At 38.3% G+C, this 23880-nt stretch overlaps 7 protein-coding genes and 1 long non-coding RNA gene across 12 annotated transcripts; 5 read left to right on the top strand and 3 right to left on the bottom strand.

Moving 5' to 3' along the window:
- LOC104746281 (cell wall integrity and stress response component 1-like) lies at positions 1351–2673 on the top strand. Of its 2 annotated transcripts, none has more exons than XM_010467737.2 (5): positions 1351–1590; positions 1819–1949; positions 2042–2099; positions 2214–2291; positions 2376–2673. In XM_010467737.2, the coding sequence occupies exons 1-5, from the start codon at positions 1383–1385 to the stop codon at positions 2567–2569; spliced, it is 669 nt and encodes a 222-aa protein (XP_010466039.1). In that variant the 5' UTR covers positions 1351–1382; the 3' UTR covers positions 2570–2673. The 2 variants fall into 2 exon arrangements, with proteins under 2 accessions (XP_010466039.1, XP_010466032.1); XM_010467730.2 differs by having other exon boundaries at positions 1816–1949.
- On the bottom strand, positions 2924–4200 carry LOC104757695 (F-box protein At5g25290-like). The gene has a single exon (XM_010480458.2). The coding sequence runs from the start codon at positions 4133–4135 to the stop codon at positions 2966–2968; it is 1170 nt and encodes a 389-aa protein (XP_010478760.1). The 5' UTR covers positions 4136–4200; the 3' UTR covers positions 2924–2965.
- On the top strand, positions 4471–7487 carry LOC104746297. Of its 2 annotated transcripts, none has more exons than XR_760848.2 (5): positions 4471–5953; positions 6168–6432; positions 6575–6757; positions 6847–7087; positions 7176–7435. It is a non-coding gene; the product is annotated as an uncharacterized LOC104746297 (long non-coding RNA). The 2 variants fall into 2 exon arrangements; XR_760847.2 differs by having other exon boundaries at positions 4475–5953; positions 7208–7487.
- Positions 10600–13408, top strand: LOC104746213 (la-related protein 1B-like). Its single transcript, XM_010467643.2, has 6 exons — positions 10600–11553; positions 11785–12286; positions 12372–12498; positions 12587–12677; positions 12907–12978; positions 13083–13408. The coding sequence occupies exons 1-6, from the start codon at positions 11125–11127 to the stop codon at positions 13236–13238; spliced, it is 1377 nt and encodes a 458-aa protein (XP_010465945.1). The 5' UTR covers positions 10600–11124; the 3' UTR covers positions 13239–13408.
- Positions 13662–14814, top strand: LOC104746207 (heavy metal-associated isoprenylated plant protein 27-like). Its single transcript, XM_010467630.2, has 2 exons — positions 13662–13813; positions 13941–14814. Exons 1-2 carry the CDS (start codon positions 13757–13759, stop codon positions 14325–14327), a joined length of 444 nt encoding a protein of 147 aa, XP_010465932.1. The 5' UTR covers positions 13662–13756; the 3' UTR covers positions 14328–14814.
- LOC104746196 (3-dehydroquinate synthase, chloroplastic) lies at positions 14936–17347 on the bottom strand. Its single transcript, XM_010467619.2, has 8 exons — positions 16849–17347; positions 16468–16618; positions 16203–16370; positions 15873–16099; positions 15658–15781; positions 15515–15577; positions 15284–15427; positions 14936–15210 (listed from the first exon to the last, which is right to left on the bottom strand). The coding sequence occupies exons 1-8, from the start codon at positions 17157–17159 to the stop codon at positions 15079–15081; spliced, it is 1320 nt and encodes a 439-aa protein (XP_010465921.1). The 5' UTR covers positions 17160–17347; the 3' UTR covers positions 14936–15078.
- On the top strand, positions 17469–20744 carry LOC104746180 (cell cycle checkpoint protein RAD17). Of its 2 annotated transcripts, none has more exons than XM_010467600.2 (11): positions 17469–17944; positions 18051–18108; positions 18209–18294; positions 18386–18433; positions 18521–18686; positions 18795–19105; positions 19196–19562; positions 19641–19766; positions 19936–20134; positions 20217–20277; positions 20366–20744. In XM_010467600.2, exons 1-11 carry the CDS (start codon positions 17732–17734, stop codon positions 20558–20560), a joined length of 1830 nt encoding a protein of 609 aa, XP_010465902.1. In that variant the 5' UTR covers positions 17469–17731; the 3' UTR covers positions 20561–20744. The 2 variants fall into 2 exon arrangements, with proteins under 2 accessions (XP_010465902.1, XP_010465908.1); XM_010467606.2 differs by having other exon boundaries at positions 17548–17944; positions 18524–18686.
- On the bottom strand, positions 20836–23238 carry LOC104746168. Of its 2 annotated transcripts, none has more exons than XM_010467584.2 (4): positions 22549–23238; positions 22295–22479; positions 21867–22090; positions 20836–21782 (listed from the first exon to the last, which is right to left on the bottom strand). In XM_010467584.2, the coding sequence occupies exons 1-4, from the start codon at positions 23138–23140 to the stop codon at positions 21005–21007; spliced, it is 1779 nt and encodes a 592-aa protein (XP_010465886.1). In that variant the 5' UTR covers positions 23141–23238; the 3' UTR covers positions 20836–21004. The 2 variants fall into 2 exon arrangements, with proteins under 2 accessions (XP_010465886.1, XP_010465893.1); XM_010467591.2 differs by having other exon boundaries at positions 22295–22470.

Below are 23880 nucleotides of genomic sequence, written 5' to 3'. Positions count from 1 at the left end.
GATGATGATGGAGAAGATCTCAAAGGAGAGAGAAAACTAGCAGTAGTAACTAAGAAGCAAGTAACATGTGGTGTGGATCTCTATCACAGACAGTAGCTAATAGCCAGGAGATAGATAGATAGGAATTAAAGAAGTCTTCTAGTCTCTCTCCCTTTTTTGTATATATATATATATATATATTTCAGATCTTTTTTATTAGGAACACAACAGAACAGAAGAGAACTCAGAAGAAGAGAAAGAAACCTTAAAGAAGGGACACGGATGAACTCTGCTTCTCTTTCTCTGTTCCAAACTCATAAAATATGCTGCATCATCAGATATTATTATTGCAGACCCTCCTGGCCTCCCCCCTCCCTCAAGATTGATAAAACAACAACATACTACTCTTCTTGTTCTTCTTCTTGTTTTTTTTTTTGCAATTCACACCCTCCAACTATGTCTCGTTTTCTATTTCGCACCCGCAAGAAAAGAAGGACAAGAAAACACACATACGTGTGCACGTGCAATCCTTAACTCCAACCCCCATGTGGTGTGGATACATTCATTAGCTGTTCTTCTACTCTCTCTCTCTCTCTCTCTCATTATTACATTTTCATGCGATTTCCCTCCTAACACCTAGCCAGCCACATTAACTAATCTCTCCCATCTTATTCAAAGGCCTATTGAGAGTTTTGACCAACCAAAATGGATAATGACCATCATCCCCAATTGGGCTTCGATTATATGGGCCCTTTCTATTTTAAATATGACCCAACATTTAGCTGCTTCGGGCCTTATTAGGGAAGATAAAAATAAAATAATGTGATTATATTACTACTGTCGATTGATTAGATTTGGGCTTCTTCTCCTCAAAATCTCAATGGCATCTGCTCACTCCCTCGCCGCCGCCGTTTCTGTTCTNGTTGAGTTCCCATCCCATTCATTCTATAAGGTACTACTACAAGTACAAGTGGGGCTTACTCTTGAGATGGGGAAAGAGATGATCGTAGACAAAACGGGAGGTCTCAGGGCCGCCGTGGCCGTCATAGACGCCAACNTCCAACCCCCATGTGGTGTGGATACATTCATTAGCTGTTCTTCTACTCTCTCTCTCTCTCTCTCTCATTATTACATTTTCATGCGATTTCCCTCCTAACACCTAGCCAGCCACATTAACTAATCTCTCCCATCTTATTCAAAGGCCTATTGAGAGTTTTGACCAACCAAAATGGATAATGACCATCATCCCCAATTGGGCTTCGATTATATGGGCCCTTTCTATTTTAAATATGACCCAACATTTAGCTGCTTCGGGCCTTATTAGGGAAGATAAAAATAAAATAATGTGATTATATTACTACTGTCGATTGATTAGATTTGGGCTTCTTCTCCTCAAAATCTCAATGGCATCTGCTCACTCCCTCGCCGCCGCCGTTTCTGTTCTCGTTGCGCCCTCCAAACTCCCTTCTTCTTCTTCTTCTTCTTCTTCTTCTTCTTCTTCTTCTTCTTCTTCTTCTTCTTCTTCTTCTTCGTCTACTCTGCACTCTCTTTCTTGTCTTCGATCTAAACCTCGAGAGCTCTCCTCCCTTCGCAGTGTCGTCTCACTCAAAGGTATCTTTTTTTTATATATTTATTTTTAAATTTTCATGTTTGTTTGGGTTTATTCTCTTATTTGTGGGAGACTAGTCCACTAATTCCCCTCTATTTCGCAAATTTTAGTGTCCAATAGAAAGAATGGAATTTACAGTTTAGAATAATAGCCTATGGTAGGTAGGTAGGAGACGGCGGTGTTTTTAAAAATATAGCGAAATCTAAAATTAGTTGTGTTGGTGAGAGGAGGAGGTTTAGGTGTGGCAGCAAGAGCGCAGGGGGAAGTAAGTGCAGTGGGAGATGATGCATTCAGTAATGTGAAGCATCTTCTTCTCCCAGTGATTGATCGGAATCCTTATCTTTCTGAAGGCACCCGACAGGTTTGCTTTAGCTTTTACCTTTCTTTTTTTTTTATCTCTTCTTTTGTTAAGAATTTGGACATATCTAATTTTTGGTTTGGATAATGGATAAGGCTGCTGCTACAACAACTAGTTTGGCAAACAAGTATGGAGCTGATATCACAGTTGTAGGTAAGTTACTAGTAGTGTTGCAAGAATCCTTCCATTTTTTTTATTGTTGTCTGAACTTAGTACTGAAATCATCCATCATCATCATCATCAACAACACTCAAAAAAAAAAAAAAGTAATTGACGAAGAAAAGAGAGAATCATCTTCGGAGCACGAGACTCAACTATCCAGCATCCGTTGGCATCTATCTCAAGGTAATTTTATTTGGATTGGGATTGATTGTTTTTTTTTTTCTTGGTTTGTTGGGAATCGAGATAGATGAAGAAAGATGTTTGCAGGTGGGTTCGAGGAGTTCAAGCTGTTGGAGAGGCTTGGGGAAGGGAAAAAGGCGACGGCCATAATAGGAGAGGTGGCAGATGAGCTTAAGATGGAGCTGGTGGTTCTGAGTATGGAAGCCATCCACTCCAAGTACATCGACGCCAATCTTCTTGCTGAATTCATCCCCTGCTCTGTCCTCCTTTTGCCTTTGTAATTTGCCTATATATTTATTATACTCCAAATCCAATGAATTATACATCTACCACATGTTGAACATGGAAAAGTCTATAGAAGAAAGTAACTGAATGTTTTTTTAGATTCAATCAAATTAATACGTAAAGTTTAGTTTTCTTAATCTGTGTGTTTTACTTAAAACATCCTATAAACAGAGGGAGTATAATTTTTTGGCAGGCAAGCGTAATTGTTTTAGTAGTGTCTGTGTTTAAAAGTGTTTCATTCACCATGTCAACATTGCCAACTAAAGAACCTTGAGGTCCCAAAACTATTTTCTAAAGAAAATGGAAAGGCAACGTAGACATAATTAAAACCAAAAAGTGTAGAGAAATCTCTTAAGAAACACCACAAAAGGCATGCAGAAAGAAACGAATCATCAAGACGGAAGGAACCATCGAGCACCCTCGAGCTTTATGTTGAAGAAACCCGGGAAACGTTTGAAGGTCTTTGTTGCGATGTTGAACACACATACGTAAAGGCTTGAACTTTTCTGGAAAGAGAAAGCATGGCGAGTGCGAGAGAAATAGATAGAGTTTGGTTCGATACCAAGGTCACGATTAGCAGGCACGGTGATACCCAAATCCAGAAACAGAGCCTCGTCACCTAAAGAATCTACCTTAACAAGCAAACGATTATCCGGGACTCGATAAGGGTTCTTCTTGTAAAGAAGAAACATCCAAGGCCTTGAAGACTCAAGAAGAAGCATCCAAGGCCTTGAAGACCCGTAAAAGATGCTCATGACAACCAAAATTTCTCCTGATGGTCTAACAGCAATGTTATAGCGACACTCATCATCATGATATAATCCAGTCGGAAGAGATGGCAAACAAAATGGTGCCAAAATATCCTTGAAACCTTCTTTGTATGTGAATGTGAGTTTTCGAATGTGATTACTAGTCGTTAAGACGTAAAGACTGTCACCACAAGGTAGTACCATATCAGACACGTCTTGTAAGCTTGCTGGAATCTCATGGTAATGATTTTCCCCATTCTTGCAAAAGGCTAAATACTCAGTCATATACTTGATCCTATGGAAGTACCATACAACAACGAACTCTTCCTTCTTCTTGTCTACCCACAAAAGACCTCTCAGATGTCTCGCTTTATGGATGACAGAGCCACGGGTTCCTACCTCCTTGAATGTTTTATGTCCGACCCTCTTAACCTTATATTGGCAACCTTTGATCGACTCTAGAGGTGGAAGATCCATCTTTTTCTGGCTAAGTATATCTATAATATAGAGACTGGATTTATTAGAATCCAGAACCAAGAACCAGTTACCTGAGTTTGCCAAGAATTTAATCTTTGGTAAGTCTCCCTTCGTTTTGTAAACCCTAGCTTCCTTCGGGTGGTATAGACCACAACCACCATCCTCTAGACACATAATAAGCATTGGAGATCCGCTTTTTTGTGGCGAGGTTTGTTTGGAACACAGATACCAATGCGAACATACCATCTTAGCGCGGTTGAAATAGACAAAACTCAAACGTTCCAACACAGAACTTAATATGTCCATAGGAAGATCCGACCAACGACCATCGGCCATAATTAGGGTTAAGGAGGATACTAGGCCGTGTAGAAGAATGTGTTGCTGCTGAGATCGATCGAGTTCTTGACCAGAAATGCAGAATTAGGGTTTTTCAAACAATATGCGATTTGTAGAATTAATGCTTAATTATATTGTAAAGCATTTGGGCCTCTCGTAAACAAGCCCAACGTACGGCATCAAAGAGTCGAAAGATTAGGTTTTGTAAAGTCATTTTATAAAACTCGCCTCTTTTATACTAATAACTAGGTAACAACCGCACTATATGCAGGATAAATCGATTTAAAGAAAATTACACTACAAGAAAACATGCTTTTTCCGACTACAAATGGCGACGACATATGTAGTCGCCATTTTTAGCCACTATTTAGCGACTATTTGGCGACAATTTTACGACTACAAAAATTTAGTCGTATAATAGTCACTATTTTGCTACTACTTACCGTAGTCGGTAATTTAGTCGTAATTTAATAACTATTTTATGACTATATTGTATAACAGAACATATAGTTGTTAAATAGTCGCTAAATTAACGACTAAGATGCAACTCATGGTAAAGGTCGCCAATAAGTCGTATATCAGTCACTATTTAAGAAAATATAAATTTTCAAAATTTAACTCCAAAACCTTAACCAAACTCCAAAACCTAAATTATAAACTTAAAGTTTAAATCCTGAATATTTAATTCTTAATATTAGAAATTATTTCTTAAACCATAAAACTAAAACATAGCCATTCTTATATATACATAAAACCAAGCTTTAATGCTTAAAAGAAAATCTAATTTTTCAAAACTTAACCCCAAATCTTAAATCTTAACCCTAAACCCTATACCCCCAAACCCTTAACCAAACTTCAAAACCTAGATCATCAAATCTAAATTTTGAAGTTTAAATTCTTAATCTTATAAATTAATTCAAAAACCATAAAACCAAACCATAACCATTATATATATGTATATAACTAATTTTTCGAAACTTAACCCCAAAAAACTATAGTTTTCCAAATCCTATATTTTTATCAACACACTTAACCATAAACCCAAAACTTATGCTCAAAAACCCTTAACCTTAAATTTAAAACCTTTATAATTCATGTATAGAAATTAAATCATAGATCATTCACCCAAAATATAGCCATTGAATATCTATAAAACCAAGATGTAAAACTATTTAGTATTTACATATAAATCAGTCTTTCCAAAAACTATATACTTACAAAATTTATTAAACTTAGTCATTTTAAAACCTAAAAAAAAATATTTTTAAATCTAAATCAAGTCTAATATTCTTCTAAATTTCAAAACCCCAAGTCCCAAATCATAAATTTCAAATGTCATTTCCTGAATTATGAACCCAGAATTGCAAAGTATATATGTTTTGATCCAACAAATTACTCTTTAAATAATGAAAGCTTTTTATTGGATGATATGTAAACACATGGATTACACTATCAACCGTTGATTAATTTAATCCAACGGACAAGGTTTTTTCCAGCTCTTGTTTCTCTTTCGTCTCCTTCACGAGGGATTGATTAACTTTCTCCCCTTCTCTTCTTTAGCCGATTAACTTTCTCTCCTCCGCCCGCTGTTTCATTCTATTCGATCTTCATCTTGTCGTTGTTTTCATCCTCTCAAGTTTTTAGATCTGGTACCAGAGCATTTTTGCGGATCTCAGATCTCGTAATTACTCACGCTCTGGAGTAGCCTTCATTCACTGTCGAATCCCTGAACATGAGGAACCTACCCGTAAAGACTACTTCCGAGAACGAACCAAATTACTTGATGCTGACCGCTCTGAATACAACACACCGTCGAAGGTAAGTGTGTGTGTGTTTGCTTTCGTATTGAAATTGATAAAACTCAGAATTTTTTTTCCACTTAGTTGCTCTATACACTTCCTTTGTACCGAGTATGAAGCCAGTCCGGCTTAATTTTGATCGAATTCGTGTGCTTTAAGCGTTTTCGATTCTCTGTGGTGTTTACTTTTGGAGAAGAAGAGTTTGTTTCATTTTCAAATTTGTGTGTTCTTAGTGACTCAGGGTTTGGTGGGGCTTCATCATACGGAAGCTCATGTAGTCATACATCAAGCATGAAAAAGGATAGTGATGGCAATGACTCTCCAAGGAAGCTAGATTTGGATGGTTTGACTCCTTTCGAGAAGAATTTCTATGTCGAATCGCAGGCTGTGGCGGCTATGACTGAGGCAGAAGTTGAAGAGTATCGTAAGCTGAGGGAAATTACTGTTGTTGAGATATTACCAAACCTGTCAAGAGTTTTCGTGATGTTGGCTTTCCTGGTAAGCTGATTTCATATCCAAAAGAACTACTACTGGATTTGACTTCTGTTTCATTTGATTTAGACTGTGATCAGTTTCACTTACATGTCTATGTAAGTTCTTTTGTATATATCTACTGATAAGAGTTTTTTGATTGGCCTAGATTATGTTTTGGAAGAGATTAAGAAGGCTGGTTTAACTGAACCTACTACGCCTATACAATCTCAGGGCTAGCCAATGGCAATGAAGGGACGTGATCTTATTAGCATTGCTGAAACTGGCTCTGGAAAGACTCTTTCCTACTTATTACCTTCAATCGTCCATGTCAATGCCCAACCAATTATAGGTAACGCTTGAGTTCTGCTCGTGAAGTTCTTGTTCCTGGTTCTTGTTCGCTGTTAAGTTCTTTTTCCTGGTTCTTGTTCGATGTTACAGATTAAAATGGACACTATTGAAGTCAGTAACCTGAATAGGCAATATCTATTTCGTCCTTCTCATGTTGGGCGCTCCAGGGCTAAGGTATATTTGCTTGAGCTAAGTCCAAGGGAATCCAGTTCATAAGAGAATTCATGTGACCATATAGACTCACAGTTGTTAACCAAAGTTGTTTGGGTTTATTAAATCGAGTTTAGGAGGTATATGTGAGCAACCTGAGCTCATTCTCCCTCGCTTCAAGGTATGTAAGCAGCCTGAGCTCATTCTCCCTCGTTTGTGTTTGTTAAATCCAGTTTATGTATATTTAAGCAAACTTATTTCTTCTCCAGCTCAGCTAATTTCTCTCTGATGGTGTCATTAGGCAATCTGAGCTCATTCTCCCTCGCCTTAAGTTCCTTAAGAAATGCTTCCATCAGCTCAGCTTCCTTTCTCCTTGTCTCGGTCTTTGCAGTTTGCTTCAGGTCAAAATCTTCAACATTCATCTCAAAAGCAAAAGACTTCTTGGGAAAGCAAAGCAACCTCCTTCTCCGTCGCTTCAAACATTAACCCTTGATGTTTGTGCATTTCCAATATTTACTTTCTTTTTTTAGTAGTATGATGTATTCTTTGTATTCTTATTTTTAACTATGTTTTTAGTTTTATTTTGTAATACAGTTTTTTTTGATATTATGGTCTCATAATAATAAATATAGTATTTTTTATTTTTAATATCAATTCATTCCAATAACTTATATATATTTAAAAATAATTAATAAAATATATATATTATCAAAATAGTATATATATATATAATGCTGTATAAATACAATATTGTTTAAATACATAATCATAAATTAGTCCTCAATTAGTCACTAAATTTGGTGACTACATTATGACTATTTAGAATAGTCGTAAAATAGTCGTAGTGTAGTCGTTAAATTTAGTGACTATATTACGACTACATTTACGACTACGCAAAATAGTCGTAATGTAGTCGCTATTTGGCGACTAATTTTACGACTATTTATTTTAGCGACTCTCGATTTACGACTACTGGTTTTAGTCGCTATTTAGTCGTAACACACTGTTTAGCGACTAAATAATGACTAATAGTGCAGTCGCTATTTGCTTGTTTTCTTGTAGTGTTATTATAAGTAAAATTATTATCCTATAACCAATATCTGTTTGTATCAAATATAATATGTAACTAAATTTTTATATTTATTTATTTAAAACTGCATTTTTTCGTATAAAAAATACGTTTTACCCGTGAAATCTTTAAATGTGTAAGAAGTTTTATGGCAGAGAAAGTATTGATAAAATATTACTATTTATTGCAATATGTCTTGTGTGGTTTAAAAATCAAATTCATATCTTCATATGTTTTATCTTGTAATCACAACAATTTTGCATGTTTCTTATGTAACCATAACAACATATACTAAATTACTTTGTATATAATTATTTATTTTATTATATGTTAAATTTTCTGAAGATAATCTAATTTATTGATTTAATATTTTGATTAGGCTATTTAAATTATTTGAGTTAGTCGGTTTGTTAATATTTTCTATAAATGACGGATTATTACCAAAAAAAACATTATGAAAAATTAATGAAATTCCAAAATCAACGTATTCGTGTAAGAATACATTTTACCCGTGAAATATGTGAACATGGTAAAAAAAATATTTATAAAATGTTAAAATTTATGGCAATATATATTTTTGTGTGTTTTAAAAATAAAATTTATATATACAATTTTGCATAATCTACTAATCACTTATTTTAAATATATTATAATTTTTTTTTGGTTACTAAGTTTATTTATAATGATAAGGGTTATTGTCTCATTCCTTTTTAATAGCACATAGATGAATATACAATTAGAACATATATTCTTATTCGGTTATCAATATTTCCATTTTTAATGAATAAGCACACTAAATGTTGAGATTAATTAGTTTACATACTTAGATATATATAAATAATCACACATTATGATATCCCCTAATTTGTTGTCATTTTTATATTTATTTATGAATATATATATATAAATCTATATTTATTGGGAATTAAGTTTCTTTTAATGAGTTGGAGATAATTCAGGGACAATATACTTCTTTTTATAATTAATTATAATAACTATTGAAAGCTTGTTATTTAAATTATTATGATAATAATACTAACATAAAAATATCATTTTGTTTTTATACGATTTTGTTAATAAGTTATATGTTCTTTATTTTTATTAACTTTATATTAATTGATATATTTTTATAGCCTTTTTAGAATATTCTACTTATATTGATTTTAAGAAATCAATATTTATATTAATTTTAAGAAATTAATATAATTTTGACTTGTATATTTGTAAGTAAATTTTAGTGAAATTTTGTCTTATTATTATTCTGTTAATTGTTTTTAAAAATAAATACAATGACATAGAGCTGTAATTAATTAAAAAATTTACGGGTATTTTGCTAAAAACTGTCTTGAGCTCTATGGCGGTGACACATTAACTTTTTTTCAAATGTGCTTCTCTATTAATATATAGGGGATAATAGTAGTGATAACTGGTTAGGATTGATTGTTTGTTTTTTTTGGTTTGTTGGGAATCGAGATAGATGAAGAAAGATGTTGCAGGTAGGTTCGAGGAGTTCAAGCTGTTGGAGAGGCTAGGGGAAGGGAAAAAGGCGACGGCCATAATAGGAGAGGTGGCAGATGAGCTCAAGAAGGAGCTGGTGGTTTTGAGTATGGAAGCCAATAGGCAATAGCCATCCACTCCAAGTACATCGAACGAAATGTGTCGAGGTGTGAGATACATGTGTGTTACTTAAGCGTTTTCTGTCTTTATTTGTTGTTGTTTTTCTCCCCTATTACATAAAACACTAGGATATATCCCGTGCTTAAAGCACGGGTCAACATTTTAAAAAAAAATTATAATTTAATAATAAAAATTATTGTTTTATTTTATTTTTTTAAAAAAATTATTTTGTTTGAGATAATATTTATTTTTAATTATTATGTAAATCTATTAGTCTATTTAAATACTAATTATTTTAGAATATTATAGTATTTTATTTTTGACGTATTATTACAGTTTTATATTGTTTATTTGTTTTATTTGCATCATATTTTGTGAAATATAAAATAGTAATTTTAATATTATAATTGTGAGTAAATAAAAATTATTAATTTATCATCTATATAAATTTAGTTTTACCAACCCGCCAATGTGGAAATTAAAATACGCATTTTCATACATTAAGTAATATATCTTTGTTTTAAAAAATTCACATCACAACATATGCAGAACAAATATGCATTTTATTAATTATAAGTATTATGTGAAAGTTCTAAACAATTTGTAAATAAAATAAAAATAAGGATGATACGAGAATCATAATTTGAAATCTAACAAAATCTTCGAATTTAGTTATTAAAAATAATTGTATTTTATACTTGGATATAAAATCTTAGTTTTTAAAATTCTGATTGGTTTATATATTTTTAAAAAAAATTAGTAATTTCGTCTATAATTTATTAGAGAGAGAAAATATTTTTTTTAGATTTTTTTTTAATTTTTTAATATTTGATATGTGAGTGTTTTTATTTTTAATTTAATTATATTTATTTAAATTAATTAATTAAGCTTAATTAATTTTTTATAATGGCAATTGAATGTAATTTTTAACACATTTTAAGGTTAGTTTCATATTTGTACTTTTCAATTAATATAGTAGGATACATATTAGTATTTTAGTCACATTCTGGCAGATATGAAAACGTGTTAGGCGTACAAATATATTGACAAAAATCTTATAATTAAATATCCTCGTAAATTACTTTTGATAGAATCAGATTACTTTGGTTATTATTTGTACAGTAATAAACGGACATTATTAAATATGTTTAGTCACGCAGACTCAGGTTATTTATTACTGTAGTAATTATCCCCTTAATTAACCAATTTTTTATATATATATAATCAACCGGCTAAGGCCAAGGGGGAATGGTCCAATCAGGTGAAATCACACGGATTGTGATTAGTGAGGGTATCTAAGTAATTTAATAAAGGGAGAGAGCGCTTTGGTGTTTGTTTGTTTGTTTTGTTTGGAAAGAAAGGGCCAAAAGGGGCCACCGGTGTGAGAAAAACAAACACACACATATGACACAACAATTTCCGGAACGGAGCCACCGGCGTTGTTAGCTCTCTCTCTCTGGCGGTTTCAGATTCCATCCAAATAATCCCAGCTTGGATCCTCTCTCTCTAGACCTCCGTGTTTTGTTACGAGGATGGCTACGACGGCGACTAATTCTTCTGCATCTCGCTTCTCCATTGATTCCTCCTCCTCTTCCTCTCTGTCTCGATCACGTCACGGCGATCCCTCTCCCTGGATGATCCCTGATGATCCTTCCCTCCCCCATGATCATCTTCCCTTCGCTACTCCTCCCACCACCGGCAATGACACTTCCTCCGACTTCGACATTGCTGCTGATAAGAAGCCTGTCTGGAACATGCCTTCCTCTTCTCATCCCTCCTCCTCCGCCCCTCTCATGGGCGCCTCCGAATCCTGGCCTGCTCTCTCTCTTTCTTCTACTGCTACTGCTAAGCCTTCTTCCAACAAGTCTCCCTCTTTCGATTCTGATGGATCATCCTCATCCTCATCCTCATCCTCATCCTCATCCTCATCCTCATCAATGCCAATGCCGCCTCCTCCTCAGGTAGCTTCTGTTTGTTACGCCTCTCCGATTTTCATTGGATAACGTTAATGTATTAGGGAATAGTTGACCAGTATGGCAGTATCTATCTACATATCTTAAGGGCTAGGGGTTGTCATAGCTCATTCTTTTGCATGTTACAGAGTCCTCTCGTCAATGTTTGTTTCCATTGCCTGTAGATATAGTTATACGCTTTTCTCTTTTGCTACTCATTATCCTAATAATATACTGCAGGCTAGTGGAACTCCTCTCAATTCTACTTCCAATGCCATCATTGCTGGCTCGAGTGTTGCTGCTACTTCATCTCACGACCATACTGTTAATGGCCATAGGAAACCTTTTCGACGGAGTAACAACACAGCATCTTCCACTAGTAACATCTCCAATGCAACGCCTGCTCCACCTTTTAACACCAGAGATCAGACTCACAGCCAAAGGGGTGGCTTTTACAATTCCGGAACTTTCCCTACTTCTCACCGGAATCGCAACACCAGCTCTTACCCTCGTGGGGATGGCTCCTCCTCCTCTCACCATGGAAACAGGCGCCATTATGAGCATGGGGGCAACCAAAGCGGGTTTTCTCACCGTAACCATACCGGGAGAGACATGCACTTGCAACCGCAGAGAGGTATTGGGATGATGAGACCGCACATGCTCATGGGGCCACCATCTTTTCCTGCCACTAGTGCGCAATATATGGCAGCGCCTCAATATGGTGGCCCCATGCTCTTCCCAGGTGAATGGTTTTCGTCTTTTCTTTTTTTTTTACTCTCTCATCTCATACATTCCAATTTCTAATTCCGTAAATGTTACATCTTCAGATTATGCACAGCATGTCTTTATGCCTCCAGAGCCGATAGGTTTAGTTGGACCCTTCCCACCTCTACCGCTGTATTTTGATGCCATGTTGTACAATAAGATATTCACACAAGTAGAATATTATTTCAGGTAATCGTTTCAGTTTCTTTTTCTGCAATTAGTTATCATGCTGTTTGGTTGTGTCCCCATTTCATCCTTTGGTAATTTTTAAATGCAGTGCTGACAATCTGAGCAGAGATAAACACTTGCGGGATCACATGAATGATGAAGGTTGGGTTCCTGTTAGAGTTATAGCAGGGTTTAGGAGAGTAAGTGATTTTACGTCCTCATTGAAACGCATTTGTATTACACTTATTCATCATCTATTCTGAAGCTGACATGCCTACTGCAGAAAGTATTTGCTATTGTTTATAAAACTTGTGCCTGTATGTTTGCGTGACCGAGCTACTCCAACCTTGGAAGTAGTCTTAGTTGAATGAGTGAGTGTACTGCCGGTAAAAAAAGAGTAATTCTTTGAAATGTTTGTAACTTTTTCAGCTTGCAGAGCTGACCAACAACATCCAGACTATATTGGAGGCGCTGAAAAGTTCACAAGTCGTGGAAATTGAGGTATGCAAAATGCTCCTCATCTTATCTCTCATTCGTTGATGCATATAATATGACAAGTAAAGTGGAAAAGAAATTCTAACGGTAGAATGCGGATGGGATTGTAGGGTGAAGCATTAAGGAGGCGAGGTGATTGGAACAAGTATCGATTGCCTCGTGAGTCTTCAATGTCCGGTCCAGCAGCAGCAGCTAGCGACAACGCCTCACTGGTGTCTCAACTTGAGAGCATTACACTGTCAGAGGGGAGCAGAGAGGGGGAGTAAAGAGATGTGACTAAGAAAGAGAGAGGAAGAAAAATGTGTTTAATTTCCTTTTGCAAGCCTCTCTGTCTCTCTCTTTCTTTCCTTTTTTTTTTGTTGAGAATCGGATAGGAACTGATTGTTACCCAGTCTCATAAGGAAAACAATAATATGCTGCTCAACTCTTCTTGTTCTCTTTAAATTTTTGGATAGGAAACACTCAAACAAGCTGTTGAGACTTGATAGACATCAAATTTTAATTAATTAGTTGGGGTTTGCTGATAATCATTATATAGTCATCCTCGTCAACAAATATTCTTATTCTAGTTTTTCTTTTTACCGCCGTTACCAGAAGATACTAGAAAGCTCTCATGGAAACAGCTGGCTAGCTCAGCAGTGACATACCACTCCTTTACTCGTCCACGTGCAAAGTGGGCATGTTGTCTCACTTTTATGGATGCTTGATCAGACAATTCGAAGTTACGAGCCAAACAAATAAACAAAAAAAAAGACGAGAAAAAAGGCTATCGTAATCGGCGTTGATGGGCTGCAAAGACCTCTGTTACCGGAAACATCACAAAAAGCTCAAGCAGTTCCAGGCACTCTTCTCTTTCTCTGATATATTTGATACTCCTTTTATTTTATTTTTGTTCTTGTATTGTTATATTACCGATATGTAATAAAACTAACAACAAGAGTGTGTTCCGTATGATGGAAAAAAAAAAGAGGGTGGAGATAAAAGTGAAGATGGACTGCGAAGGGTGTGAGAGACGGGTGAGGAAGTCGGTGGAAGGCATGAAAGGAGTCAGCAAAGTCACCGTCGAACCTAAACTGAGCAAACTCACGGTCGAGGGATTCGTCCAACCTAGCAAGGTGTTGCATCGTGTGATGCATCGTACGGGGAAGAAGGCGGAGCTGTGGCCTTACGTGCCTTACGAGGTGGTGCCACACCCTTACGCACCTGGTGCCTACGACAAGAAGGCCCCTCCCGGCTACGTTCGTAATGCCCTCGCCGACCCTCTGGTGGCTCCTCTTGCTCGTGCCAGCTCCTTCGAGGTCAAATACACTTCTGCTTTCAGCGATGAAAATCCCAACGCTTGCACCATCATGTGATCAAAATTTATATATATATATATATATATATATATAGTTAACTACACATATGTGTGTGTGTGTGTGTATAAACTTCAAGTAACACTGGAAGACAGTTTGAATGTTATGTGTCATCTAAATTCCACTGAAATTAAAAGAGAAAAACAGAAGAAGAAAGAGGATAGGAGATGGAGTAGTAATAGGAGAAAGAAGAGAGAAAGGTGAGAAGCCATAAACAGACTGACTAGGCATGCCATGACCCAAACAGGGTATAGCAGAAGCAGTGTGTAACAGACGATGAGAAGGCAGTTGCAGACCACACTCAGCCCTCTCTCGATAGCTTCTCCAACCAGCATCTTGTTCTACGTATTCCTACTCTGTATATTGTTCATGCTTCCATTTAAATACTGAACAATAAAATTAATAAGTCTGCAACAAACTTGACGAGAGAACATGCAAAAGAAGTTGTTTCCTCTCTAAACGGAACAATGCATCACGCATTTCTGCACTTCCTCTGCTTCTTCTATTTCCCCTCTGTTTTTGCTTATCGGAGTGTGTTTACATCACACAAACATGCTTTGTCTAAACGCTCAAAGAACTATTTACAGAAGCAAGAACTATTGAAACAGTTAAGCTTACAAGGTGGTAACTTTTTTTAAAAGCTCATTGTTGTCACATTCCACAAAGCTAGTTACAAGGTTGTTGGTATACATGATTACATATGCGTGTATGTGAACAAAATAACACCAAAATCATCACAAACAGGAAATGTTCAGGATTTGGAGAATGCACGGAGCGTGGCATCCAACGCCTCCCGGTCATAATCTCCCGTGAAAACGCAGTTTCCCAGCGGGCCTTTGAGAAGAATGAGCCTCAGCAGTCCGTCTGCCACTTTCTTGTCCACCTGCATTACCAAAAGTTATGTCAATGAATCTTCTTTAGCTGAAAATATGCCAACTTTTTAACCACAAACTCACCGCCATTATGGACTTGAACATGCTGACGGTCATGCTCTCTGGCGGTGTTGTAGGCAATTTCGCCCGTTCTAGGATCTTGTTCACTCTCTTAACGATTGATTCATCGATCCAACCAAGACGATATGACATGTCCACTGCCATTACCTGAGTATATATAAAAGTGTGTAACAAATCTCAAATTTGGGAAGAAGAGTGTGGTTAGCAGTATGTATGGCAGAGAGAAGGAAATACCGTGCCAGCTGCAACAGCTTCTCCATGGAGCCACTCTCCATAACCAAAGCCAGTTTCTATGGCCTGCAAAAAGAAAATAGGTGATGAGTGGATCTTGGCCCGAAAAGAAGAATTGTCAAAAGTGGCCATCATAAACTACTAACATGGCCAAATGTATGACCCAAATTCAGGGTTGCTCGCAAGCCGCTTTCTTTCTCATCTTGTGACACAACGTCTGCCTTGTTTTCACATGATCGTTTTATAGCAAAAGCTAATGCCGCTGGATCCCTACAATGAAATATTGTTCACACAATTTTTACAGGGAAAGACTTATGATCAATGTTTTCATTTAGGGCACACTCGTATTGTGTATAATTACCTTGCTAGCAACGCCTCAATGTTATTCTCCTGCCATTCAAAGAACTCGGCATCCCTGATAAGCCCGTATTTGATCACTTCAGCTAGGCCTGACGCCATCTCCCTATCTGGCAATGTGTTCAACGTGTCAGTGTCTACTAGCACACACTGTGGTTGGTAGAATGCGCCGATCAAATTCTTTCCAAGACGATGATTTATGCCTGTTTTGCCACCCACAGAAGAATCAACCTGCACGGCAATGAAATGAATTGTAACGACAAAAATTAACACAATATTCTGGATGTTAACTAATGTTGACAAGAAAATCCTACTGAGAAGTGAAAACATGTACCTGTGCCATAACAGTGGTAGGAATTTGGATGAAATTAACACCACGCAGGTAAGAGGCAGCAGCATATCCACACATATCGCCTATGACACCACCTCCAAGGGCAACAAATGTACATCGTCTATCAAGGCGAGACTCAATGGCCTTGTCAAAGACTTTCATGAGAGTATCCTAGAAAGAGTAATAAACAGTCTCAAACACTCAAGATTACAATTGATTAACAATCATGAAACCGGGAAATATATAAATGGAAGATAAAAAAAAATACCATGTTCTTGTATTTCTCGCCATCAGGCAAAATAACACTCTCGACAGTCACATTGGGATTTCCTCTAGTTAAAGCATCAATAGTCTTGTCAAGGTATAGAGGAGCAACACGCTCATTGGTGACCACAAGCACTCTCTTCCCGTGGACATGCCTATACATATTCAACATAAAGTTCCATAAGAATTAAACTCCAAAAAACTAACGAGAGAGTATGTGGTCTCAAATTCACAAACTAAACTATAGGCCCTAAGGTGGTCAATAGGTATCTCCAGCGAGTTACTAAATCAACACTAACACCTAAAGAGATGTCAACACATTTAAGTTGACAGGTATCATCATCAAGCTTAAATAAAATGGTCTAAAGGGACAAAAAGATGAGACCTTTGAAGAAGTTCTGACTGATCGAGCAAGCCGGCGCCGATATAGATGGGATAACTCCGGTTACCCAAATCAACGTCGACGGTTGTGGGGGAAGAAGCGAGGGAGCGTTGATCGTTCATAAGCTGGCTAGCAGCGGCGCGCACAGGAGACCGGGAAAGAGACGTGGAAGAGAAAGAGAGTTCCCCAGGGATAGACTTAGCAGGGAAGGAGATGGTTGGGGGAGCAATGAAGCGACGGCTTTGAAGGGAGTTGAGATTCTTGGAGGCGGCGACGTTGGAAGAGATGGAAAGAGAAATGGTGTTGGAAGCCATGGGAATCGGATTAAGATAACAAGTCTCGGGTTAGGAGGGGGGAGAGAGTTGAAGGGGAGCAATTGGGTTGGTGGAGAAGAAGACTATGATGAACAATACCATTACGATTGATTGATTTCGTGGTTTGGTTTGGTGAAGCCGCCGTGGGGTAGGTAAAGGTGAGAGAGAGAGTCTCTCTTCTCCTCTCAGGCCACATTGCTATGAGTTTTTAATCAGATCACATCACAAAACGTTATTTGACGGTCCAGATATGGACACGTCACCCTAAAGACCTGACTAGTAGTACTACTCAGTCTTCTCATGTACGCCTCGAGTAAACGGTGTCGTTTGTTCGACCCGCGAAAAAACTAGAGCGATGAAAAAGAAAGATGACTGGAGATCCAAATTCGACAAGGTGACGGACTCGGTGGACACCTAGCCTAGGGCCCTGAGGACAATCCGGTTGGTTAACCGGTTATTTCCTGCTCATCTGAAAATCGGCATTGGTTAACCGAGTGGTCAAGTTCCGTTATTCTTCTCGTAAACGGTAAACCCTAGGAGATTGGGATTTCTCTTTCTGAAAGGTTCCGGCGATGGGAAAAAAAGAGAATCAAATGGTTAACCTATCCATGGAAGACGAAGATGACGATACCTCTGCGTATAACTTAAGGTCATCGCGGTCTAATGCCAAGTCGAAATCAAGGTCCTCTGGTGGTAGTTCCAGAACCACGAATCCTAGAGCGACCAAGAGAGCTCGACTCTCGGGTGCTACGGCGGCGACTACAGATTCTAGTCATGTTGATAAGGTCTGCACTTGTTTTTCTCCTATTCTTCTATGTTTAAAGTCATGTTGATTAGCTTTTCACTTCTTCTTTTGTTTGTTTGTTGTATGTCACGCTCACACTCACGCAGATTAGATTGTCTTTCCAAGATTTCGATGAAGCTTTAAGCGTCTTCAAGGATTCTTCTGGTATGCGCCAATTCTCCACAACTTGTAGCTTTAATTGGTTTTTTTTGGAGCTCTTCTAGTCTCTCTCTGTCATTTCATTGCTCTGTGGTCTCTTGTTTAGGTTATGAAAGGACCAACAATACGGATTTATGGGTTGACAAATACAGCCCTCGCACCTTGGAAGAGCTTGCTGTCCACAAGAAGAAGGTATCTTCCTTCCATCTGTGCTTTCCTTTTACCACTGCTTTCTCCTTGCTTCACCTAACACATTTCCTTTTCTTTTTTATGTCATCTTCAGGTTGAAGAAGTTAAATTGTGGTTTGACAAGAGTTTGGATTTCTCAAAGGTAATGTTTGGTTATATCTTTGAAATTGATTTCTGTGCTCGTGGTGCTTGATGGCGCGCTGTTCACCCTTTTGGTTTTCTGTATCAGCAGGATGGTTTTGGGAATAGCAATGTTCTATTAGTCATAGGGCAAGCTGGAGTCGGAAAATCTGCTACTATCCATTTGATTTCTTCTATCCTTGGAGTCACTGTGTATGAGTGGAACGCTCCTATTCCTACAATTTGGCAGGAACATGTGCATAACTCAAGTTCAGGTACTTTAAGGAATAATTTACTCAGTTTTGCCAATGCAATTGCTGAACAGATAATGGATGTTGTATTAATCCACGTATTATCTATCTATCTGCCTGGAATTCTCCCAGGACTCAAGTACACGTCGAAACTGGATGAGTTTGAAAACTTTGTTGAGAGTACTAGGAAATACGGAGTGATGGCTTCATCAAGTACTGAGGGAATGAAGGAACGCGTTGTTCTTTTGATTGATGACCTTCCTCTAGTCACTGGGAGGCATGCATTTGAAAGGCTACAAAACTGCTTAACTCTCTTGGTCAGATCAACGCAGATTCCAACTGTGGTTTTAATCACTGACTACGATAAAGGCGACTCTTCTGACCAGACTGCGCGAAGCATGGAGGACCTTCAGTCATCTCTTGAGCGAGCAGGGGCTTTAAAGGTTGCTTTACCAAACTATTTGCAATGCATATCTCGTTATACATACGATTTTTTTTCAACTCTAGTTGATTGTCAAGGTATATATTCGCAGGTCGCTTTCAATCCCATTACGAAGAACTCAATTAAAAAGGCACTTCAGAGAATATGTAGGGAAGAGCATTGTAAGGTAACGACCATGGCGATTGATCAGATGGCGAGTGCCAGTGGAGGCGACATCAGACATGCTATTACATCTTTGCAACTCTTCTCTGTTAAGCCAGACCTAAATCATACTAAGATAAAATCACCTCAGCCTGGCATGGATGACGACACTTGTCATGGAAACGAGCAGACAATGTATAGTGTTTTGGATAGTGGAATATCTTCCTGTTTTGGTAGAGATGAGACCCTTTCGTTGTTCCACGCTCTGGGCAAGTTTCTCCACAACAAAAGAGAGACTGATAATGTCATTGTATCAGGTAATTTGTTTCTCAGAAATTTGTAGAATACAAGTTAGAGTTCAGGATCGTTATCTTCTAAGCTTATGTTCGTCTCAGATTGCAGCGACTCTCATGTGCATGACCAGTTTGCAAGGTTGCCACTGAAAATGGATGCGCCGGAAAAGGTTCTCAGCCAAGCTCATGGACAGGCAGGGCGGGTTGTGGATTTTCTGCATGAAAATGGTATGAAATTCTAGCTCGTCTTGACTACCTAGTATTTACTTAGCATATGCAGTATTTTCTTCCTTGATACTTGATAGAGTGACACAGGAGAGCATATTTACGCTTACATGTGTCTGTGTGCTTTTCTAGCAGAAACATTTTCTAATATGGACTCATAACTTTGTTGTAGTGCTAGATTTTGTGAGTGACAGCGCCATAGAAGATGCATGGTGTGTTTCTTCGTATTTGGCGGATGCTGATCTTCTTCTCGCAGATATAAGAGGAAAGATGAGTGGACATAACAAAACAGAGAACGTGCTTCAGTCAGCTGGTGCCTCGGTTGCTATTCGTGGTGTGTTGTATGGAAACAAGCAGCCATGGTCATCCAGGTTTCTGTTACATTCGGATTCCAGTTGTAGTTTGTATGTTTGAAATTAGTATTCTCGATTGATCTGTATCGTGGACATACAGATGGCACGTGATTCGGAAGCCAAAACTCTGGCAAGTGGAGCAATCCTCAATACAAACTAAGGTCGGAGTTTCCTTTTTTACAGGAATATATACTAATTATACATGTCCAAACTTTCTCTGTATACTTGCAATTGTTGTTGTGAGTGCAGAAGAATCTGAGAGAGCAGAGGAACATAGGCTATGAGGGCTCAAGAGTGGCAGATTTATCAGTGATGGCCACAGATTACAGCCCGGTACTGAAATGGTTAAGCTACAGGACGTCTCCAGATGCGTTTGCAGGAATGGGCGAAGAGACGGATGAGGAGAGTGAAATTTCTGAAGATGATGAAATACAAGACTGGTGACGTTTACCATCTTCCGGTTCTTATATGTTAGGTTAAATGAAACTGGTATGATAGTTCACGTCAAAGGAAAGAAGGCTAATTGTTCTGCTTACTTCTAAATAGGAAATTGACGGTCACTTCTATATCTAAGAATGACAATTGTATCCTTGGTTTGATGAAGTTAATATAAATCCTTTCTTCACTTGTTTTTTGGAGCACTAAACTGGGGTCAAGTTCCATATCGAAAAGGTGGCTTGAGTCAAACAATCTTGAGAAACAGCGATCAATGTAAGTTCAAAACAATCAAAATCTCCCAAACAACTATAATAATTATTTTCTTTTCTTTCTACTGCTTTAGAAACATAATTAATCACTACCATTGACTCTTCCTGCAGTATTGGTTAGGTCACAACACCGGTCCTTCTCAAGCCCAAAGTTACATTCACACCTCACAAAGCAGTTTGTCTAAGTGAGTAACTTCTTCACCTCTTGTTGTTGTTCCTCACCAATGCTCTTAGCTTGATGGTAGACCGACTCAAAGGCCTCCATACAAACACTTGAAAAGCCAACCATTACCTGAAACATGTGCTCGAATCCTATCTTCAAGTTATTTATGGTCATCGTCCTGCTTACACTTACCGCCTTCTCATTCTTATTTTTCTCTTCTTCGGCCTTTACCTTTAGGATCTCAACCTTACCCCTCTTCTCTACCACCACATTCTTTTTTCCACTGTCAGGCTCCGAGAATGAACCATACTTACTCTCAAGCACTCTGAGCGCACCTGCTTTCTTCTCAAATTCTTTGAACATGGATTCCGTTCTCTTCTTCTGCTTTTGTTCATCTGCTTGTTGAACCACTATTCCATGAACCGCTGTCAGTAAGCTCTCAATTCCTTCTGATGCTGCTTTATCAGGGATCTTGTCCATTGCCAAGTGCCATTCTTCGCAGAAGTTGTAGATCTTAGTCTCGTAGTTGCTCCTGACGAGGGGAATCTTGCTAAACTGAAACAGACTTAATCTTAGCCAACCGGTGAGAGATTGGATGTAGTCACGTTGAGCCTTGATCAAATTGCAGAAAGAGTGGTGCCATTGTTGGATCTCGAGTTCGAGCTGAAAAGTTGATTTGTGGTGAAGCTGGGATGTGGGTTCAGTGGAGGGGATGGTGTTGAGGTACTTGAGTTGTTGAACTAAATGGGTCTGAACCTGGTGGCTTTCGTACATGCTCTTCCACATGCTCATCATCCTACAGACAAGGACAAAGATATCCAAATCCAATGGCATTTCAGTTTTACTTTGAAAAAAATACTAGTAAGAAGATAGAACTAACCCTTTAGCGAGGCCAACAAGCTGAGGATACAATTGGGTCTCTCTGAGCTTAATGATCTCATTAGAGGCACTTTTAATAACCTGAGAGGAAACCATGAGGCTTGAATCCAACTTGTCAACGTCTTTTTTAGCCTTCTCCGTCTTCACATTCTCAGCTTTCTTGGCCTCCAATTTCCTCACTTGCTGCACCTTCTTCTCATGTTCCATCTTAATGCTCTCTGCATTCTGCAGCAACCACATTCACAAAACAGCTCTTTTTCTTAATTGAAAATATTAGATCGAAAAGAGAAGACATGAGATACTATAAACTGCATAAACGTTGACGGGAGCACACAGTGATAGCGACCAAAATATATGAGACAGAATAAAACCTACCCAAAAGGGGGAAAAAAGTGCTTAAATATTGAAAGCAAAGACAAGAGAATTTACCTTGACCTCTTGAAGCAACTTCTTCTCCCACGCATAGAGCCTCTCTATGGTAGAGGAATGGCTGCCAAGACCGACCATCTCACCTGCTACTCCTACTTCGCTCAATTTCGGACTTGAGCCCCTTTTACAAAGGGACATCGGATTCAAGTTGCAGTCGTAGTTACTGTACGTTTTCCCTGAAGAAACTAAGCAAAACCTTAAACCCCCAAATCAAATCGATAATGCAAGTGTTTCTGACAAGAAGGATGCCTTACCTCCTTTGCTATGAGCAGAAAAGGATGCGTCCATGGAGGTTGAGATTTCTAGGAGGGAAGAACCAGATTCTGCAGCTTTGATAAAACATTCATTGATTTCCTTGATGATCTCTAACAGATCTTTACTGTTATTGGACGTGGACGCCACCATAGCCAACTCACTTCCCGTGATCGTCGTTGTGTCCTTGGGCGTGGCGGTCTCGCGGTCCCAGTCCTCCTCGTATGAGGAAGGGGGAGGCGGCGCAAAGGGGTCCCAGAAGTCCCAAGTAGAGGATGCCTGATGAGGAGGAGGGAGAGCAGGGGAGGTCCATGTGTTCTTGGAGCCAGGGCACAAATGGTGGAGCGGAGCCTCTATGGAGAAGAAGTGAACAAGGGCGGAGCCGGTGGCGCGTAGAGATCGGAGATAAAGAGCGTGAGAGGCAGAGAGAGATTGTGTAGCATTGACAAGCTGCTTCAAGTACCTCTTCCTCGCTCTGCAACGCGATACTATCTCTTTCCTTTCTACTCTCGACTGATGATAACTCTTTTGTTTGTGTTCTTTGGAATGGTCCCTGCTTATCTCTGAAACAACCATTTCTGCTTCACCATGCATTTCAAAAGATGACTCAAGGACTAACTTAACTTTTTGACATATGATGATCTGACTTGGACTTCTTTGGATATATGTAATGTAGCAATCAATAAAGCTTTTTTTTTTTTAGTACAGACAACACAAGGAAGGCTTTGGGCGGAGAGCCTTTTGTCCCCAATCGAATCCACTTTTTGTCCTTACCAAAATACCCCTTTTGCCTTCATGGTATTACAACAATTGCCGGACGACGACGGAGGGCATTTCGGGAACTGAAAGAGAGTTTCAACGGCTGCAAAATTTGGAAGAGGAAACGAGTTCAATGCTGCCCTGTTCGGTCAAGAATTTATTACCTACTTTGTTTGTTTTTTTGACATATGTAGAAAACCGTTTATAGCCAATACATGTTCATTAATGATACAGACTATACTGCATGATTTAGAATCTTGAAAAAGGTGACCGCCCGGGGAGAAGACAGTAAAAGCTCGGTCGTATCTAGCCATCTCTTTGCTTTCTCCACTCTTCTATTGTTTTTACTTTTTACTTTTTACTTACAATCTCTTTCAATGGGCCCTTAAAACTTCCATAATAGGGCCCACTAATTAACCCAGTAGACTAGAATGGGTCTATTTTTAAAGTACATCAAAGTTTCCTCCCGCGCATTTTATGCCAAACAAAACCGTTGATGAATGAACTGACCAAGGGGGAGGCTCTGAGCCTCTGACATTTTCTTTCATTTGATTTGATTTGATTTGATGTAACCA

Source organism: Camelina sativa, chromosome 2 (assembly GCF_000633955.1).
Source record: "Camelina sativa cultivar DH55 chromosome 2, Cs, whole genome shotgun sequence".
NCBI classification, from domain to species: Eukaryota; Viridiplantae; Streptophyta; class Magnoliopsida; order Brassicales; family Brassicaceae; genus Camelina; species Camelina sativa.
The sequence above is the reverse complement of the archived record's forward strand: the minus strand, read 5'-3'. Positions and strand labels throughout refer to the sequence as shown.